The sequence below is a fragment of the Rattus norvegicus genome, chromosome X (genome assembly GCF_021556685.1).
Source record: "Rattus norvegicus strain SHRSP/BbbUtx chromosome X, alternate assembly SHRSP_T2T, whole genome shotgun sequence".
Classification (NCBI taxonomy): domain Eukaryota; kingdom Metazoa; phylum Chordata; class Mammalia; order Rodentia; family Muridae; genus Rattus; species Rattus norvegicus.
In genome coordinates this window covers 116,574,102-116,596,673 of record NC_141554.1, presented here as the reverse complement: position 1 = coordinate 116,596,673, position 22,572 = coordinate 116,574,102, and the positions used below count along the sequence as shown (strand labels likewise).

At 35.8% G+C, this 22,572-nt stretch overlaps 1 protein-coding gene across 4 annotated transcripts in view; it reads right to left on the bottom strand.

The window, feature by feature from the left end:
* Positions 1-22,572, bottom strand: part of Alg13 (ALG13, UDP-N-acetylglucosaminyltransferase subunit) — an 83,194-nt gene that overhangs the window by 50,493 nt on the left and 10,129 nt on the right. For 2 of the 4 annotated variants that reach the window (XR_015646134.1, XM_087598930.1), the window contains exons 1-11: positions 11,288-11,428; positions 10,596-10,679; positions 8,712-8,762; positions 7,803-7,849; positions 6,930-7,002; positions 4,446-4,527; positions 4,102-4,264; positions 2,807-2,882; positions 1,942-2,050; positions 617-681; positions 14-114 (exon numbers count right to left, since the gene is read on the bottom strand). Coding sequence is in view for 3 of the 4 variants with exons in the window: in XM_087598930.1 (XP_087455056.1) it covers positions 14-114; positions 617-681; positions 1,942-2,050; positions 2,807-2,882; positions 4,102-4,264; positions 4,446-4,527; positions 6,930-7,002; positions 7,803-7,849; positions 8,712-8,762; positions 10,596-10,679; positions 11,288-11,428 (992 nt within the window). In the remaining variant the exon portion in view is untranslated. 4 annotated transcript variants of the gene reach the window in all.

Genomic DNA, 22,572 nt, shown 5'->3' with positions numbered 1-22,572 from the left:
TATACACTCTTACCTTTCTGCAAATTCCTCAATGAAAACTAAGACCGAGGTATTCTCATTATCAATTTCCTGAATGTGAGCATTATAATATTTTCCACCTGGTTCCATGCAAACCTGAAAGACAAGAAAAAGGAGTCGTATATTAATTCATCTGTCTTGTCCACTGAAAATCTGTGCTTACTCAAACAACCATTTCTCCAAACATGATTCAATGTCTACTATTTTAAAATAACTGAGATCACGGCTAGTCTATGGGACATTTATCAGCTTAAATTTAAATATAAAGTCTGTAATTAAAATTTAACACAATACAAACAATGAAATCTTTCTCTTAGCATTTTATAAAGTATTTGTTGCTGTATTAAGGACCTAATCCAGAGCTTTAGACATGGGGGCTAAGTATTCTACCACTGAGCTATAGCCTCAGACATTGTTTATTCAGACGAGGTCTTAGTATAGTTATAAACACCTAGACTTAAATGTATGATTCTTCTTCCTAGGCTTCCTAAGTGCTGTGATGACAGAGAGGGATTACTAAGCCCAGGATGATCACCTCACTTTATTGATTTAAGGTACAATCTCATAGAAACAAACCATCTTTGAAGAAGGCACTAACCTGACACTTGTCTCCTAAATAGTAATATCTTCCACCATACTCCAGGCAATCTGATTTTTGAAGTTCTATTAGAAGAAATAGAAGATTAAAGCTCAATTTTAATGTATTCCATTCTTACTGCTCATAATTTATCTAATTTACATTAACAAAATGTATTTAACAATTCTGTCATTGAAGAAAAAATGTCCCAAAGAGTCATTCTAACAACCTTGATCAATTATTACTATGGTCAATTTATTAAACGACCCTAACCAGAATAGTTCTGTACTGTAAACCACTTCAGTACAAGTTTATAATCTCAATTAACATGAAACTCATAATTCTGAAAGTTAATAATACCAAGTCTTGGGCACGTGTGTATCCATTTATGCGCAATTCTTTTACTTACATTATATAAGGGCTTAACTTCATTCTAATTAACTATACTGAACTCAAAGTTCAAGAAGTTGAATGAGACAGTATACTATCCTTGTGGACAGTATATTCAAGTCTAGTTTGATGAATTCAGTTATATATCAAGAGCAATCAACAATCTATAGCAAGAGGTTTGTTTTTTTTTTTTTTGTAAGTATGTTCTATATAACAAGGCAGACAGCAAATTTTAGATATCCTAGGCCACCACACTTTCACAAGTACTCAAATCTGAGGCAGGTAAAGCAGGTGAAGGCACTTGTCACTGAATACTCAAAATCTGTCCACTAGACTGAGTGGTTGGTGGTTAACAACTTTAATCTCAGCACTCAGGAGGCAGAGGTAAGAGATCTGATTTTAATGCCAACATGGTCTACAGAGCAATTTCCAGGACAGTCAGGACTACACAAACAAACTGTCTCAATAAAACATAAAAAGAAAGAGAACAAAATTTATACTCCAATTTCCTACATAATCTACCACAGCACCTCACCTGACCATGTACATACAAAAACATAAACAAATGTAATTAATGAAAATATTGTAGTCTCCTATAAAACTTAATGAACACTAAGGTTTGAATTATATAATTTTCAGGCTGGAAAGATGGCTCAGTGGTTAAGAGCACTGACTGCTCTTCCAGAGGACCTGAGTTCAATTCCCAGCAACCACATGGTGGCTCACAACCATCTGTAATGAGATCTGATGCCCTCTTCTGGTGTGTCTTAACAGCTACAGTGTAATTATATATAATAAACACATCTTTAAATAAAGAATTGTCATTTTCATGTCTTACAACTTATAGCTCACTCTTACAGTTTGATGAAAACCATTATCTTATTAGAAGAAATAAGTTGCAAGATAATCCCCTGTATTGATCAGGATTCAGCAGTATCCTGCTGATACTTTATTACCTTTTCTAGTGTCCAACCAAGCATCAAATTCTATGTTGCGATAGATTTCTGGATCCAGACCTTTCAGTACCTTATAGGGAAACAGCATCTTTGATGGATTTTCTGGAACCTGAAACGAAAATAGTCAGGGTATAAACTCATTATCATAAAAAATCATCCTTTTATGAGGAAGAATGAATGAAGATTCTTTTCTTCTTTTAAAAACTGGGAGGCTAGAGAGAAGCTCAGCAGTTAAGATCACTACTGGCTGCTTTTCCACAGGTCTTAAGTTCAATTCCCAGCAACCACTGGTGGCTCACAACCATCTGTAGTGTGGTCTGGTGCCCCCGTCTAGCAGAAAGGTATACATGCATTAAATAAACAAACCATAACACAACCCTACCCCTTTCCTTTGCTACTAAAACAGCAAAAAAATTTACTATGTATTTAAAAACAAGAGACTAAAAGAGCAAGACAGGCATAAAAGCAACTAGGCTTCACATAGAGAAATATTAGTTTGTTCACCTTCAAGAAATGATGGTTAGCACTTAATTTTATAACTATAGGCCACTGATGATAAAAATGTAGTATCAGAATATTGATTGCACCTAATCTATTAAATTTGTGTTATTACTTTAATTTCAAAACAAAAGCTTATGAAACGCCTCAAGTGTTCACAGAATCAGTTATGAAAATTCTCGTACGTAAGAATAAAACATCTCACAAAATACATATTTAACACTTTGGAGCAAATAGGATTCCACATGAAGGAAAACCTACTTCTTTCCCAGCTTTATATAATTAGAATGGACTATCTGGTCTTATTTTAAATTATGGTGTTTTAAGACAAGTGCATGAACATTCTTTGCCTGAGAAAGTATCAAACCTTTTGTTGTTCTGTTCCTTGTTTACTGCCATCTAGTGTACTTGGGACACTAGAACAGGCACCAACCTCTTCGATTCTAATTGAAAAAATTCAGAGAAAAAAACATTATATAGATGTATCGGTTTTCTCATGTCTCATAATTATGCCACTACTCATGGGTAAAGTAGCTCAATCCTAAAATATAAAGCAGGTAAGTTTTCAACACATTTCCATTAGGTTTCTGTGGTAAGTAGGTGTTACTAAATACTTGGCAGATTATTTCCTATTAATATGGTTCCTGTGATCCTGACTCCTAATGTTTATAGCTTCTGATTTCTCTGCCAGGAGACAACTTCTAATCAGAGAGAATTTATATAATTAAATTACAAACACACAAATACATATATAAACACACACACTCGAACACCATATATTGCTCTACCCATCTTGTGATCTCTATCTAGTTCCCCTGCTGCCAGTAGAAAAGCAGTCCTGTTCACCATGCTGAGTGTAGGTCATTCCTCCTACCAGCCAACAACATGGAAAAAAAAAAAACACCATACAACTAAAGTTATCAGCCCACTAGCTAGAAAGAATTAAATGCTACCAAGAACCATTAGTAGGTATTCCCCAAAGTTTCAGTCACACTAGCTCCTAGCCAGCTCCTTCATTAGTCTTCTGACATCAACACAAGAGTAAGCTAAGCATGGGATAATTTCTATCTAAAGCACACAGTTGTAAGGTCAATGTTGTTTAAAGCTGGCAGTTTTTCAGTAATATGGCCTTTAAATTACTGTAGCATCCATAAATTCAAAACCCTTAAAGAATCAAGCAAATGAAGCAATTTTCATTTTGATAAGATTCCTCATGGTCCCAAATAAGCTTTAAAAGATGTTCTTCTGTGGGTAAGCAAGATGCCTCAGTGTATAGTTTCTAGCTGCTAAGCCTAATCAACCTGGGTGTAATATTTTAAAGCAGATTCTTAGATAACAACCTGACCTCAAATGTTGTGATAGGAGGCCCAATAATTTGTTTAATCAACAATGAATGACTTGTGTACAACTAAATTTTAAAAAATGTTAATTCTAAAGTCTCATTATCTCCTATAATGAAAAAATGAAAAAAGAAGATTCTAACTTGAACTCTTTAAGTCTGAACATTTCACAATACAATTTGGTAAAATTTTGTCCTCTAATTAAAAACAAATATGTCTAACAGACATGTATGCACATATATAAAATCAGACTATTTTTACTTTTAGATGATAACTCAAAGAAATATGAAAATCAGAGTTAGTCATCCTTCACTTTCAGTACCTCTCTTGGGTTGAGCTCTTTTGATCAGTACTGCCTTCTATACTTCCAGTCAAAGCATTGTGTCTGTTTCTCCTAGAACCACTTCGAAACAAATCAACTGCAGTTTTCAATGTTTCTTCATCCACAACGAATACGTCTTTATAAAGAAGTTCATATAATATAGCTGAAGAAAAAAAGCCAAAATTCCAACTGTCAAAATAAGACTCTTCATATCAATGTGAATACATTCATAATCCAACATATAAGTCCAATAGGTACCAACAACGTTTTAAAATCCTTCAGTTTAAAGACTGATAACAAATCATCTGAAACCACACACATATTTATAAAAGCCCTCCATATACCTTGACAAATTCCTGCAGTTGATTGAAATTCTTTTGAATATACAGAATCATAATGGCCATTATTTGAATAACAGAGAAGAATCTGAAGACAAGCATAAAGAATTATGTTAGTATTAACATGTCTTACAATCATAAAAATTAAGTTAGTAATCAGCAGTTGATAACTAAATGGAATTTTATTATTAGAAAACATTTAACCAATCTTGATTTAAAATATGTATATGTATATTTCTGTAGCTCATAATGAAATTTTAACTATGACTTTTGAATATCAACTGAAAGAACCTAAGGTTATACTATGAACCCCAATCACATTCCTGAAATATACTGAACAAGTCCTGAATCATCTTCATTAAGATGAGAACTTTCACAAATTCAGTAACTGAACAAAACAGAAAACCCATGTTAGAAGTCCACTTTTTAATTTCTCAGAATGATTGGAAAAATATGTAAAATATCTCAATGTCCAGATATTAAAATTTAAACAGAAAGAGGAAAAGGACAGACACCAGACAATTTGTTTAAGAGGCTGAAAAAGTCATTGCAGTGAATAGAAATGTAAAAATATACCATGGAGAAAGGGCACTTCCAGATTTAACTTACTGATATGAATTATGGATATGGAAACAAAAGGTTATCTTCTTAGCTGATTCCTTCAATTTTCAGTACTTTACAAAACAATTTCAGAGCCAGGCTAATTACATAAAACTTTTTAGTTTTCTTTAATGAAAGTTCTTCATGTAATAATAGCTCTAAACATTTTTAATACTTTTGTCCAAAAATCTGTTTTAAATCAAGCATGAGTGAAAGAGCAATTCCAAGAGAAAATCAAAGCAAAAAAATCTAAGGGAAAGGGGCTAAAAATCATATGATATGAAACAGAAGACTCTTTTTATGAGGTGAGGGCCCATCACGGTGGGGGAGGGGTAAAAGAGGAAGGTAGCAGGGGAATAGAGCAAATTAGAAAAAGGGTATCATGACACATGCATACGAAAATGCCATAAGAAAATAAAAAAATGTTCTATGGTAACAAAAAAAACATTCAAATGCATGGACTAATTAATTCTTTATAGAGTTAGTTCACCAACAAAATGTTATTAGTTCCATCACTTTATGCTAATTTGTTGGGCTTTGGGGTAGATCTCAAAGTAATTGTACTGTTTCATTTATTTAACAAACATGTATACTCCCCTTATGTAGTACAGTGCCTTTGTCCATGGACAATGTTTTCTCTTATCAAACATTTTGACTCTTTTTATACTTTGTGAATTTATATAGGGGCTAGAGAAGTGGTCCAGTGTTAAAGAGCACTAGCTGCTCTTCAGAGAACCCAGACTCAATTCTCAATACCCATATTACTCCAGTTTAGGGAATCTGATGCCTTCCTCTCGCCTCCTCAGGCACAGGCACACATGTGGTGCACAGAGAGACACGCAAAATACCCATATACATTAAACAGTTAAGCCAATTCCTTATACTGTATAATTAGAAAGTCTCTATTTGCATAGAGAAAAAAATCAAAAAGCAATGTAATACAGCAATGAAAACTAAATATTATGTCACTTTCCTAATTATTCCTAGCTGTATGTATATGCCTTATATATGCTACTTTGGGTTGCACATACTCAGTCTGATATTTCTATAGTCTTATGGTTCTTAGGTGACAATGCCCATTAATGACCACGATCAGAATGTGATGTGAATAAATAAAAGATTTTAACATTAATATTTAGATGTAAGTGCACTGAAATCCAAAATGTACTGTAAACAAGGTTTTAAAAATGGGCTGGTGAAATATATAAAGGGATATATATTTTAATATATATATATTAAAGTAGATAAATTGTTAAAGAGACACTAAGCAAGCACACAGATACTTTCTATAATATTCTTTTACCTGTATGTTTGAAACGTTTTGTATCAGATACAGCTTTACTTAAGTATTCTGTACAATGAATGACAAGCCAAATTTTCAGCAAGGCCTATTCTACCCCTCATTATACACATCTCTGCACCACATTTCCATAGTCAACTAATTAAATCCCCAAAGGGTCTCTTGCTTCCATTTTTTGCATAAAATGTTTCTCCTGAAAAGACTGCCCTTCACATTTGATCAATTTTCTTAATGTATCACTACCACCATGAAGCCTTTTAACTTGCTTTAAAGCAAGGAGGATCTTCTTTCTTTGTCCCTTTTATGTATAATTTTTACGAGAAAACTTAAGTCAAATATTTCTAAATATTGTGGTAAGACAGCACCATCATCCAACATGATTTTTAAAAATCATTTATTTTATTCATGAGTACACTATAGCTGTCTTCAGACACACCAGAAATGGGGAACAAATCCTATTACAGATGGTTGTGAGCCACCCTGTGGTTGCTGGGATTTGAATTCAGAACCTCTGGAAGAGCAGTCAGTGCTCTTAACCACCATTTTTCCAGCCCCATTGTCCACGTTTTAGATAGCATTCATTTTCCTACCTTGTCTTCAAAGCCATTATCTGTGACTTGAGTTGGTGGCTTTCCAGGATAACGATATAGAATGAAATCTCGACTGTACAGATAGAAAACAAAGGTATATGGGAAAAGATTTAACATTTTAGAAATATTAAGTATCCTTTTAACTTTTCTTAATTTCCCCATTAAGCGCTAACATCAAAAACATAATGTGGCAATTTGAAGGATCATTCAATTATCAAAGTATCTAAAAATTTTTGCCCCACGCTTTTTTACTATAAAAGTTATATTGTACTTTTAGGGTGTAGTGGCATAGGTCTTTACTCCCAACACTTGGGAGACAAAAGCAGACAGATCTCTGTGTGGTTGAGGTAAGCCTGATCAAGAAAAAAAAAAAAAAGCTAGTCCAGGCCAGCCAGAGCTTGTTTCACAGAGAAACCCTGTCCCCAAAAAATCAGGAGCACATTGCCCTAATGACAACATATAAAAAATATTAAGTACTTAGGAAGTTTTAAAAGATAGCTATTCTAATTTCCTACGGGATATATTACCAGTTCAGCATTTTCGGTCTCTTAGTTTGTCTAAAGACAAGATCTTGATCAAGACTGTCTTGCTTCTGCCTCCCTGGTCAGCACTAGCATTATAGCCATGACCCAAAACACACCTGCCTTTCTTTTAATCTTACTTTCAAAGGGACACAAGTTCGAGGACATTAACTATTAATAAGGTTATTTACCCAAGAACTGTGATCAAATGGATTTTTATTCTACATTATTAACTTATTAACCCTCAAATTTAATGAGTCCTAAAAAGAACTCTGACAGACATCATTCCCATTCATACTCATATATTCCCTGTTTCATTCTCCCTTTGGCACCTTTCTTTGATAGAACTTACTGGTAAATTAGAGAAAGAGCTCTTAGTTCCAGCTGGCCAGCACTCTCCTAAATATAAAGAGTTTTGAAAAACATTTTAGAAATATTAAGTAGTTATCACAAGTTCAGCATGAATATCAGAAAATTAAGACAGCTACTTGATAATATAAACACTTCAGAATAATGAACCCATGGCTCTTCTTAGCCATAAGTATAAAAGTGTAACTCCTAGTTTTTAAAAGATAGCAGGATAAGACTGAACCCCCAGTGAACTAGATTGTTAGGGGGAGGGCGGCAATGGGGGGAGGGTTGGGAGGGGAACACCCATAAGGAAGGGGAGGGGGGAGGGGGATGTTTGCCCGGATATCGGGAAAGGGAATAACACTCGAAATGTATATAAGAAATACTCAAGTTAATAAAAAAAATAAATAAATAAAAGATAGCAGGAGGGGTTGGGGATTTAGCTCAGTGGTAGAGCTCTTGCCTAGCAAACGCAAGGCCCTGGGTTCAGTCCCCAGCTCCAAGAAAAAAGGTAGCAGGAAATTTAATAAATGTCTTTTTAAGTAAAAACCAATTAACATTAACAAATAAAAATTTTAAATTATGAATTTGACTCCCATAACAAAAAAATAACTACTTAGAAATTTAACTTTTAAAAAAATAATAAAACCTCAGCCACATTACCACCCTTCTTTTCACTAAAGTGAAAAGGTTTTATTTAGTGTTTGCCAACACTGTCCTTTTCCCAAGCACTGTGTATTCTCAGGAGGCCACAGAGACAGTAAACACAGTTCTCAATATTCAACACAGATAGGCCATTGCATCCTACACAATATTTCACTTATACAGTTGAGTCATTATAGCCATAGGCATATATTTAGAATACTATCTCAAACACCTATGAACATGACATCCTCATATTCAAACTTACCTGAGGATCTCCCAACCGTTCCAGGTATTTCTCAAAAGATCCCTCTACGTCCTTCAAAAACAAAACCAACTTGACTTAGCAAAATCATAGCATATGGCAATCCAATTATATCCTACAGTTAGCACCATTTCAGGAGATTTCCCTTTTATTTGAAATTCTAATATACTTCTCTTTGATTTCAGACTGAGGACAAGCATTTTTTAACATACCAGAGTGAACCTGCCCTGCAGGTTCTCTCTGCATCCCTCAGACCCTAACATGTTACATACCCTGCCTTCCATTCAGAAATTTCCAACCCAGTGGCTGGGTTTCCCTCTCACCCAGCTGCTCTTCACTATAATCCAGACCTTTTGTCTTACTTCATCTCCTCTCCCTCCCTCCCTCTCTCTCTCCACAACTCCCTGTACATGTCTCTCCCCAAACCCCATCCCTCTCTACACTCTGTACATTCATTTTATGTTCACTTCTCCTCCTCAGGCGCTTGCTCTGGTGCCCACTTGCTCATGCTCTCCCCTTCTCCACTTCACTGACGCCCTCCTGTGTGAACTAGCTGTAGAGCAGCCACCAATAATTTGACATGAACTGGCTCATTTCCAGTAGAGATAACTTATCAACTAGCCGGCAATAAACAGAGTAAAAGAGTGCAAATTTTGACCATAAAACTACCTTAAGGTAGTAAGTGACACTGAAGATAATTTATCTAACACACCCACAGTTGTCCCAGTGCCCTTCTAGTTTTCTTTAAAATGGCAGGTATAAACACAGCATAAACATTACCTGAGGGTATGGAAGATTAGGCTTTTAACAGTGGTTTACACATCTTTTGTTAGTCAAAATATAGCCTAGAAAGCAACACCCTTAATTTACAAGTTTGTTTAAAATGCAGAAATCTGAAGCCTTGCCTCAAACCAACTGCATCAGAATTCATAGTTTAACAAAAGCTCCACTGTTATCTCTATGCTCAAAATACTTGAGATATGCAGCATTGGATCTTAGACTTGCAATTCAATGCCAGGAGCACAATCCCCCCCCCCAAGGTGTGAAGAGTATAATTAACAAGATTTAAAGAAGCATTTACAGGATTTTAAAGTCACTGTGGAGAAAATTAAAAACAAACCTCCAAGGGCCATTAGGCAATCGACATTATGCAGTCAAAAGAATCAAGTAACAAAAAGTCATGATACATTCTTCAAATTTAACCTTGATAAAACTTCACTTAACAAAAATTAAGCTGCTGAACGTGTACAAAGATGTTCTATAATGGTTGTTTTAAAGTAAACCAAGGGGCAGAGTTCCAACTTTCACAATTTGTAATATTAACAAACATTTCCTTAAAACTCAATTTTATAAGACTTCAAATTGGCTGAGGAATATTGAGTATAGATTAAAATGGACATTTCACAATATTGGCAAAGTGAAATCTAACAAGAAAAGTGGCACAAACAATACAAAACTGTGGTCAAAATGTAAATGTTATGGTCTTAGCATTGTGTTTTGAGTGCAGAGGAAGAAATACACTGTTTGTTACTTCTTTTAGTCATGGTTATTCTGACAGTCTCCCTATACTGCTCAGATTGGCCAGGCTGGATTCAGAACTCTTATTCAGCACCCAGAGTACTGGGATGAGAGATCAGTGCTGGATTACAAACCTACACCAACAGGCCATTCTTAATTTTTAATCAGCATAAAGCAATATTTTCATTTGAGGAAGAGGTACAAAAGCATGCTAGCTCTAGGAAGTCAGCTGATAATTAAATAGTTGCTTACTGAGAAAGTATAATGTGTGACAATTTCAGTTTTTGTACTAGGTACTAATAGTTCTTTTTGCCCACTTGCTATATACACATTACCAACAACTCTCTTCAGTGCATATATTCTACTTACAGACTCAAAAGCTTGTTGATTTTCCTTCATATATGAGACACAAGCTCTCCTGATATGTAAATGATGGATCTGGCTGTGAAACAACTATAAAAGAAAAGACTAGCTCACTGCCATGTCATTTCAAGTAGAAGTTTCTAAATTAAGACTATGAATTAAGACATTTAGTTTCCTAAACTAAAGCACATGTTGGAAACAGAAATTAAGTCCAGCTGCTACTACACCTGATCTTAGCCAAAGGCAAAGATGCCATGCCTCCTTATGTTACAAAAAATGGCCATCTTTAGTGAGATTGAGGGTTAATGATTCTGTCCTGGACTTTCAACTTCAACTTTCAAGTTGTTAAGTGTACAAACTATTCATCTTATAGATAAACAAAGGAGTAGGACAAGCTTACAAAGGATTGAGATTCATTTCAATGTTTTCTTTAACCTCACATTACTGTGCCCCTCCCCCATTACAACTGGCAATGAAAAGCAAAAAAGTAGCCACAGGAGAACCGTATTTGCTCTGATCAGCAACTGCACAGTATCTCAGTCTGTACTTCTCAAGCAGGCCTGGATGTTTTCACTAAGAAATGGAAAATATACAGTTTTTGAATCTTTCAGTATTCTACAGATTGAACTACTGTACCACACATCTCAGTCTGAAAACTTACAAATAAGACATTATTCATTTGTCACGCTTATATTTACCTGCTCAGAAATAGCACGAAAGAGGCAAGAGGCATCCTTGGCAACAGCCTTTCGAAACAGCCCTAAACTGCCTAAATACTCATCCATTGATGCCTCATTCAGAGACTTCTGGCCGCAGTACTTTTTCCATCCTTTATGCATTGTGCATGGGATGAGGAGAAAGGTACAGAGGGGTGGAAAAGAGGAAAACACAGAACGCAGCGAAGAATATGCAGTGGCCACAAGTACTGGAGCTTGTGTAGGCAGGTATCCGAAGCAGCTCAAGGTCTAGGCAGAAGGCAGTTGCGGCAGGGCTGCAGAATCTTGGCACTTCCCAGAAGCACAAGCAAGAGGCTGACTGGCGCAGGACAAGACAGGACCCTGTGGAAAAACAAAAACCAAGAGCAGATGCTCCAAAGAATAAGAAACTTGAGGAGGCAAGGGAGGAAGAAGGTAAACAGTTACAGAAAGATGGGATAACAAAATCAGCTCAAGGCATAAAATGTGACTAAGCAGCTGAACCATGGAAATCTAAAGAGTTCAGGGAAGTGAAGCTACTTCTGGAGGCTTCAAAGGAGATTACAAAAAGACTCACGGAAAACAGCCTACTCCACAATGAGTTTTGAGATCATGCTCTTTATTTCCCAATCGCGTCTGTCCTTCAGGTGCCCTCCAGAGTTTCAGGGAAGTAGGGGTGGGGGTTATCTAACTAGTTGAGTTAGTATTTAAGAACATCTTTTTTAAAAGACAAAGGAAAGGGGCGGGACCTCCATCTGTTAGGACAAAGATTACCAAGCAACTAAATGTTTGTCTATTACAGGTATGTGAGAATAAAACCAAATCATTTAACTCTAGATAAAAATTGTCTACTAGGACCACTAATAATAAATCCATTAATTATGCTAGGAAATCCCAATTCTTAAGGAATGTCAGGTTACTGCATAATACTAATAAAAACAGAGAGAAGTAAAAACAATGAGAGTGAAATACGGTTCAGCAGTTAAAAGCATATGCTGCAAAAGACTTCCCAGCACCAATGTCAAGAGGGTCACAACAACCAGTAATTCCTCCAGTATCTATGTGCATCTGCACCCACATGCACATACCCACAAAAGCAATATATTATTAAAAATTAAAATAAATCTTTACAACATATAAAATGGAAGCAGCAAGAAATATACAAAAACTGTCAAAATGTAATTTCAAATTTGATGGCATATTATTGACATATTGGACATGTTAGGTGTTTCTAAACGTTATTAGGGTGCTTTGCCAGGGAAAAATGCTCTGAATCATGGGTGGGGGAGGGCATCACTATTTCTATTATTCATTCTGGCATCAAGTGCCTTATTTTTATTGAAAATACCAGACTACAACCTTCTTCTTACTCAAAGTGTTAAGTTTTAGGGGCATGAAGCTCAGTGATAAAAGTCTGTACATTAGTACATTATTACATTCAATATGAGCACCACAAATAAATGCGTAAGTCAAATCTTGCTTTTCCTGTTCGTCTGGAGTTGTAAAACTTGTATTTTCCCATTTGTACAATGTCTTAACACTAAATTTGTAAAGTTTTATCTACACAGGTTTGATTACAAAAAATAAAGGTATACTCAAAATAAAAACTTGACTTAAGAGATGCTGCAATGTAAAGCAGCTATCTTACTCCTGTATGACTGCAATCTATAGGAAATTATGGATCGTCTCTTGGAAACTAAGAATGAAATAAAATCATGGGAGATAAGGAATAAAACTTTGACTTTCCTTACCATTCAGTTTTCTAAAGAAACCACAATACAGGAGTGATGACTTTTGTAAAAATTCTGAGCTCTTCTGTTTTGTGATCACCAATTCACTAAGAATGACTAATTAAAGCTTACAATTAAAAGGTTGATTTTGTCATATTCTACAAAAAGACAAAATACAAACTCTTTACATCTACTGAACTTTGAACTAAACATGAGTATAAAACTTCAAAAATACTATTTATATACTTCCATTTGAGAAAAGAAATGGAACAGAAAGGGCCAGAAAGACAACGAGAATGTGGTCCAAGATAAGCAAAACTTAAAAACAAAGAAGAGAAGGACAAGAGAAAGAAAAGCACATACTAGGAAAACAGCAGATATAAAAAGGTCACTTTATTTTTGACAAAGTAACAGAGGCAGTACAATAGAGAATACAATGAGGTACTTATATCAGATAGTGCAAGAGTAGATCAGTCATCAAGCAAAAAATAACCCTAGGCCTGAATCTCACATTGTTTCTTAACAATTAATTGTTTTCTTAATGAACGCAAAGCAACCAGATCTAAATGTCAAATAAAAGCTTCTGTATTTAGCCCTCACCAGCTTCCTCCTAAGAAGGGGTTAAGGGAGCTGGAGAAATGCTGCAAAGGAGCCTCCCTGTGCCCTTTGTATTGTATATTTTGGTTTTTGAACTACAAACATTTGGAAATCAATTTGGAAAGTTCTTTAAAATGTTTTAAGAAAAAGCATTCAAGACCTGAAGGATAGGCAAAGTTATTTTTAAAAAGCATACAGATTGGACTTTCACAAAATTAACTTTTGCTCTGCAAATAAAATTGTTAGGTGGGTGACAAGTTACAAAATGAGGGTAAGAATGGTTGCATATCACATATCTAACAAAAATGTATTGAGAATATATATTTTAAAAACTACTAAAAGTGGATGGGGTGTGGCTCAGTTGATACAGTCTTTATTTAGCTAGAGAACCTGAGTGTATTCCTCAGCACCACATAAATCGAACATGGTGACACAAACCAGTAATCTCAGCTCTTGGGTGGTAGAGGTAGGATTTCAGAAGTTCACAATCATCAGAGGCTATAGTAAGTTTGAAGCTGGTCTCTACTACAAAAATAAACTCAACAATAAACAATCCCATTTTTTAAATGGGCAAAATATTTTAGTATGTTTACAAAAGGAAAATGGAGGAGTAGTTATCAATGTAGCTGGCAGAATGCCTGCCTTATGTACAATATCCCAGCTTTGGGAGCCAGCTATAAGAGTAACTGGATGTTTAAGGATTTTCTCTATTAAACCAAGTTTGAGGCCAGCCTGGGCTAGAGTCTCTGTCAATAAAAAGGAGGGAGGAGTAGAAAAACATCCACTAAGTACTTAATTGTTCAGTATTATTAGCTATTAGGAAAATTCAAATTAAAATCACGAGAGGATTACACACCTACTGGGATGGCTATGTAACAAGCATGAACGAGACTGTACAGAAACTAGCCCTAAAAGAACAGGATGCAAAGATGTGACTCCAAAACACGGGAGACTCTGTTTAAATGAAATATGCCAAAATGGCAAATGTAGATAGAAATCAGACCAGTAGTTACCTGGGGCTGAGGTGCAAACAAGCACTGGTAACAAACTAGCACAATCTTTTTAGAATGATAAAAATCTGAAACAATCTCCTAATGGTTTCACCAAAAATTACCAAATTATACTTTTTCTGACAGGAGCTCCCTCTATGAAACCCTTGCTGTCCTGGAACTCCCTTTTTGAACCAGGCTAGCCTTGAACACAGGGAGCCATGTAATTGCCTCTGTCTCCCATATGCTACCAAATTATACACTTTTAAAATTGGTTAATTTCTAACATCCACTACAAGGGTAAAATTCAAATGATTTTTCATATATTCAGTTATGCATCCATTGAAATGTGAGACTTTCCCTTGAAAATAAAACCTTGTATCTTATAAATATCCACCTAATTATCCTATCTCACCAGGCAACTACTAATCTACAGATATACCTGTTCTGAATAGCTCAAATAAATGTAAACATACATTATATGCTCCTGTGTGACTGGTTTCTTATACTTAGCCTAAGGTTTTAAATCAACATCCAACTACACTGTCATATACTTTCAAGTCGTAACTTATCTACTTATTAGTTAAGAGAAATTTCATTGTTTCCATTTTACACTATTAGGAAGCCTGATAAACATTTATAAGTTGTTAAACAGACACATTTTTAAGTTCTCATGAATCAAATGGTAATGCTGTTATCACTCAAAGGAGAGTCAAATTTTATTCTATCTTTTGATTTAAACAATTCTAAAGGTTAGGATGTGGTATTTCAGTGTTGTTTTGATTTGCAGTTTCTCAGGGGCCTAGAACATTAAGAACCTTTTAATATGTTTTTCAAACATTTGGGTTTCTTTTTTGTTTTAGGTTTTTTGGGGGTTTCTTTTTTGTAGTTCATCCCTGACTCAACATCAAAACAAGGGTCATGATCACACTAGACATATACACTGTCCTAAACCTCTTGGGCCAAATTTTTATTTTTTTATTTTTAATAAAATACAAGTATATATATTTTGGAATATGACTAACTTTTAAGAAATCTGCTTGAACCAGGAACACCAATTGTTGACAAAGACAGAACACTGAAATTCTCATGTTACTAGTGAAAACAAGAAATATCACTGTCACCTATTTTAACAGTTTCTTAAAAAATTAAGCACAGAAACTACCATCTGATCTAATAATTCTACTTCTAGGAAAAATTTGGGAAAAATATACACACAAAAATCCACTCATGATTGTGCACAGTATCTTTATCCAGTCATGATCCCTCAAAACTAGAAATAATCTCAGCATGAACTGATACACCCCTACAGTAAATTGTAGCCAACAATACAAAAAAAAAAAAAAAAGAAACACTGATAAATACAAGAACATGGAAAAACATTAAGAAGCCTTAGGATAAGTGAAAGAAGACATATTCAAAAGACTATATACTACATGACCACATTGATTTGACAATTTTGAGTCAGTAGTGCCAAACACCTTTAAATGTACTCAGGCAGATCTCTGAGAGGCCAGCCCAGTCGACATGGTACCAGGACAGGCAGAGGTACATAGTGGGACGCTGGCTCTAAAACAACTACCCCTCAAAAGCAATATTTTAATCACAAATAGGGAAAAAAACAAAATTTAACTATGAAAAATAGATGTTGTTGCCAGGTATAAAGAATTGCACGAAATTCTGGGGGAATCACCATCCCTGACCTCAAGCAGTATTACAGAGGAACAGTCATAAAAACTGCATGATATTGGTACAGAGACAGGCAGGTAGATGAATGGAATAGAAATGAAGATCCAGAAATGAATCCACCACATACCTATGGTCACTTTATCCTTGACAAAGGAGCTAAAACAATCCAGTGGGAAAAGGATAGCATTTTCAACAAATGATGCTGGTTCAACTGGAGGTCAGCATGTAGAAGAATGCAAATTGACCCATTCTTATAGCCCTGTACAAAGCTCAAGTCCAAGTGGATCAAAGACCTCCACATAAAGTCAGATACACTCAAACTAATAAAAGAGAAAGTGGGGAACAGTCTCAAACATATAGGCACTGGGGAAATTTTCCTGAACAAAACACCAAAGGCTTATGTGTTCTAAGATCAAAAATCGACAAATGGGACCTCATAAAACTGCAAAGCTTCTGCAAGGCAAAGGACAGTTTTTAGGACAAAACAGCAACCAACAGATTGGAAAAAGATCTTTACCTATCCTACAATTAATAAAGGGCTTATATCCAAAATATACAAAGATCTCATGAAGTTAGACTGCAGGGAGACAAATAAGCCTATTAAAAGATGGGGTACAGGGGTTGGGGACTTAGCTCAGTGGTAGAGCCTTTGCCTAGCAAGCACAAGGCCCTGGGTTCGGTCCCCAGCTCCGAAAAAAAAGAAACGAAAAAAAAAAAAAAAAAAGATGGGGTACAGAGCTAAACAAAGAATTCTGACCTGAGGAATACAAATGGCTGAGAAGTACCTACAGAAATGTTTAACATCCTTAGTCACCAGGGAAATGCAAATCAAAACAACCCCGAGATTCCACCTCACACCAGTCAGAATGGCTAAGATAAAAACTCAGGTGACAGCAGATACTGGCAAGGAGTTCCAAAGAGGAACACTCCACTGTTGGTAGGATTGCAAGTTGGTACAACCACTCTGGAAATCAGTCTGGTGGTTCCTCAGAAAACTGGACAGGAGGTTGGGGATTTAGCTCAGTGGTAGAGCACTTGCCTAGCAAACGCAAGGCCCTGGGTTCGGTCCCCAGCTCCAAAAAAAAAAAGAAAAAAAAGAAAAAGAAAACTGGACAGAGTACTACCAGAGGACCCAGCTATACCTCTCTTGGGCATATATGCAAATGATACTCCAACCTATAACAAAGACACATGCTCCACTATGTTCATAGCAGCCTTATTTAGAATAGCCAGAAGCTGGAAAGAACCCAGATATCCTTCAACAGAGGAATGGATACAGAAAATGTGTACACAATGGAGTACTACTCAGCTATCAAAAACAATGACTTCATGAAGTTCATAGGCAAATGGATGGAACTAGAACATATCAATCTGAGTGAGGTAACCCAATCATAAAAAAAAAAAAAATCGGGGCTGGGGATTTAGCTCAGTGGTAGAGCGCTTACCTAGGAAGCGCAAGGCCCTGGGTTCGGTCCCCAGCTCCGAAAAAAAGAACCAAAAAAAAAAGTCACACGTGGTATGCACTCACTGATAAGTGGATATTAGCCCAAAAACTGTATCACCCAAGATACAATCCACAGACTACATGAAGCTCAAGAAGTAGGATGACTAAAGTGTGGATGTTTCAGTCCTTAAAAGGGGGAACAAAAATATCCACAGGAGAAAATACAGAGACAAAGTTTGCAGCAGAGACTGAAGAAAAGGCCATCCAGACACTGCCGGACCTGGAGATCCAGCCCACATACATACAGCTACCAAAACCCAGACAATATTGCTGATGCCAAAAAGTGCATGCTGACAGGAGCCTGATATACCTGTTTCCTGAATGACAAATACAGAGGCGAATGCTAGCAGCTAACCATTGAACTGATAACAGTTCCCCAATGGAGGAGTTAGAGAAAGGATTGAAGGAGCTGAAGGGGTTTGCAACCCCATAAGAACAATGCCAACCAACCAGAGCTCCCAGGGATTAAACAACTACCCAGAGTAAACATGGACAGACCCATGGCTCCAGCTGCATATGTAGCAGATGACCTTGTTGGGCATCAATGGAAGAAGCTGCTGGTCCTGCCAAGTCTGCCCCACCCCCCAGTGTAGGGGAATGTCAGGGCAGGGAGGCAGAAAGGGGTGGGTGTTTGGGAAGGGGGAACACCCTCATAGAAAAACGGGAAGGGGTGATGGGATAGGGGGTTTAAGAATGGGAAACCGGGAAAGGCAATAACATTTGAAATGTAAATTTAAAAATCCAGTAAAAATAAAGAAAAGAAATAAAATAAAATCCTGGTCTTAAAAAAGTTTAAAAAAGGGGTTGGGGATTTGGCTCAGTGGTAGAGCGCTTGCCTAGCAAGCGCAAGGCCCTAGGTTCAGTCCCCAGCTCCGGAAAAAAAAAAGTTTAAAAATAAGTATTGAAGAAAAAGCTAGGTGGTGGTAGCCCATGGCCTTACTTTAACAACCAAAAATAAACTTCTAGATACCAAGAAGCTACTGAGACTAAATCATAAACGAAAATAAAGCCCTTTAAGAAATAAAATGTAATGCAAATGTAAATGTCAATTAAGTAATAAAATATCTCCTATCAAACAAAATTAAGGGAACATGTGAGAAATTTGACAATATAGATGCACATAGCATGTAAGCAATGTCTCCTACCAAACAAAATCTAGGGCTAGAGATACAAGCTTACCTCACAGGCAAAGAAAGGTCCTGGGTACAATCTCCACCTCCACACTCACACTCACCCACACAGAAAGATACAAAATCTAAATGACCATCAATATATGAAGAACTAAGAAAATATCGTTTAAGACAATGGAATACTATGCAATCTTTCAAAAGTAGAAACCCTATCATTCCTAGTAACGAACAAAAATTTCAAAACTTGAGCATTAGTGTAAGGCACAGATGAATGACATATTTGGAATCTAAAAAGTTGATAGCATAGAAGCAATAGTTACCAGAGTCTGCACCCTGAGTAGTTAATAGAGAATAGGAAATCAATTAAATGACACAAAATTTTAGAGTTAAGAGGCATATTTGAGATCCAGTAAACATCAGGATGAGCAGTTGATAATATATATTTTCCCTTATTTCACCATAAAAGTAATAGGTAAAAGAATAAATTAGCTTGAGCTAAATCATCTCACATTGCATGCTGGTCAATATGACACTATGCTCTAAAACTGTATTTATTATATATAAGTACACTGTAGCTATCTTTAGACACACCAGAAGAGGGCATCAGATTTCATTACAGATGGTTATGAGTCACCATGTGGTTGCTGGAAATTGAACTCAGGACCTCTGGAAGAGCAGTCAGTGCTCTTAACCACTGAGCCATCTCTCAATCCGAACTCTATGCTCTAAAATGTATAAATACATTATAACATATTAATGTATAAACATTAATATAAATATATTAATTCTAATAGTTTCACCATTTAGGCCTACAGATGATTTCAAAAGAACTTGAATATAGTATAAAACACAAAATATTTGAACTAAAACTTTTGATGTTTGCAAATTGTTATAAAAATTGCATGAGACATATGCAGAAGAGATATACAAGGCTCAAAAATGATAAAGTATGTTACAGTTAACTTAGTGGAACAATTTTTTAAGACCTATGGGTCAAATATTAGACTACATTTCCATGTAACAGAAAGCAATTTTAACGGATAAATGTAGGGACTTGAGAGATAGCTCAGTGGTTAAGAGCACCGACTGCTCTTAAGAAGGTCCTGAATTCAATTCCCCATCAACTACATGGTGGCTCACAACAACCTATAATGGACTCAGATGCCCTTCTCTGGTATGTCAGAAGACAGTAATAGTGTACTCAGACATAAAATAAAATGTTTAAAGGTATAAATGTATACTGTCCTTGAACTATGTTGCACTTGAAATCCTGACTAGCTTTTTTCCATAACAAATTACTATCCTGTAAACCTGTAAAAATAGTAATTCTCAAGTACAGGGCTTGTTAAAAGTGTACCTCTTACCTAGGTTCTGATTTAGTAAATCTCTATTTGTTATTTGAAACACCTTCCCAAGATGACATGTTATGCTAAGCTTACTAGTTCACAGAGCTCACTTTAAGAACTACCATTCTTGCGGGTTGGGGATTTAGCTTAGTGGTAGAGCGCTTGCCTAGCAACCGCAAGGCCCTGGGTTCGGTCCCCAGCTCCGGAAAAAAAAAAAAAAAACTACCATTCTATAACAAAGTGTTCTACAAGTTATTACTAAGTCTTCTTTAAAAAGTTATTTCAAGGTGAATCTAAAATATTAATAAACACTATACAATCTTTGAGAGATTCGCAATGCTTCCTTAGCAATAATAAGGGCTCCTACAGAATGGTTGATGAGCTGTCAGAAGATATATAGTAGTAAAGGCTTTGGAATGACGAAAAAAACCTAGAAAAACATGTGAAGGAAATAGTACCAGAAACTACCTTCAAAATACAAAAATTTCTGATGAAAATAGCAAATATTTGTAATCAGGTAAATCAATCATGGGAATTTTTCCATGTATAGTCAATGAATAAACATATATTTAAAATTAGCAGTGTAGAAACCCAAACAGTATCTCTGACTAACATAAATGTATAATTTGGGGGATAGTGATCTCATTTCCAGCACTGTCTTATTACACCAATAAAAGATGACCGTGTACCAACAATTTTGTGTTCTAATTACCATTCCCAGACTATTGCCCATTGCTTGGACTCTTAAAGACCCATCCTTTATCTATAAAATTGGACAAAATTAAACTATTTCCTAGGACTACTGTGGAGATTTTAAATAAATTCACATGTATAGTACACTGAATAAGCATCAATGAATGCATCGGCACTTAGCAACTGTTAACCACAACTGTTGTTCTTCTTTCCCTACTCTCCCCAGAAAAATGTCATTTGATACATAATAAAATTGGTCACCATCTCTATGGTTATCAGCATTACCTGTTCCTAGTATTTCAAGTAATCTCCCCACAGTACCTCATTTACCAGAGAGTAAGGTAACTTACAGTTAGAGATCGAGCACTGCATGATGAGCATGGAGCTGAGTGCTACAGTACTTTTAGTCATCCCTGACTGGAGTCTTAACCTGTTTTTATATTTCCCTTTGTCTCTTAAGTGTCTACAACCAAAATCAAACCCCTACTTTTGTTATGCCCCAGAACCTTGTAACAAGTTTACTGGTTAGACTTGCAGTATCTCCTAACCATTTCAGCTCATTCTCTCCCAATTATAAGCATTAAATCTAAAACCCCCAATTCCTAAGGACATCTGAGAACATCACCTCACATACACTCAAACACTATACATTTTTTAGGACTAGTCAAGTCACCTCTGAATCTGTTCATCAGCAGTTTACAACGATCAACATTTTTGTCTCCTTATAACCTGAAAACCTAAATACCATTAAAAAATATTAAACAGAATTCCCCTTATTCAGTGACTTTAACCATTATTCAGAAATATTTCAAATAAGTTTGTTTTTTATAACCAGTAAGATATAAGCTTTTTAGCTTGTTTACACATTTGTATTCTCAAACATCTCTACCTCTAATAACCTATGTAACTGTCTTAAACTGTCAATTAAGATGGTCTGCTAGCACTGATCCTACTCAAAGCATTTCTATACAACTCCAAACTCAAATCACAAGTTTGAGCTCTAAGTAAGGTTCTAATTCACCAAGGAAACTCCAAGTGTAAAATTACTACTGCTGAAAAACCACAAAACCTTAAAAAATAAAAAAAGCCCCTAGGTTAAAGTAACTAAAAATTTTAACTTAAAAAGTAACTAAAAGGGGTTGGGGATTTAGCTCAGTGGTCGAGCGCTTGCCTAGAAAGCACAAGGCCCTGGGTTCGGTCCCCAGCTCCAAAAAAAAAAAAAAAAGTAACCAAAAAATGTGACTATATAAAAGAAAACCAAAAGATTACAACAATTATAGTAGTAAGAAAAAAAATGCAGGACTCAGAGCAAAAGATTGTTTTCATAAACAAATTGTCACCTTTGGAGTCCTTTCTTAGCTGAGAAAGTATAGAATTCAGATTAATGTTGATAAACTCTGTCAAGTAAGTACTTTGACTTTAAACCCCATGGTAAATATAAAATACTACAAAGGAATAGTCAGAAATATTACCACTCACAACAAAGGCATAATTGGTAGATAAATTATATAACATGTCCTGACAGTTCAGCATTAAAGAATAGATTCTCTGGGATTAGTCATTAAAAAGGTTAAGAGGGTCAGGGGGTTGCGGGGCATGCCTTTAATCAC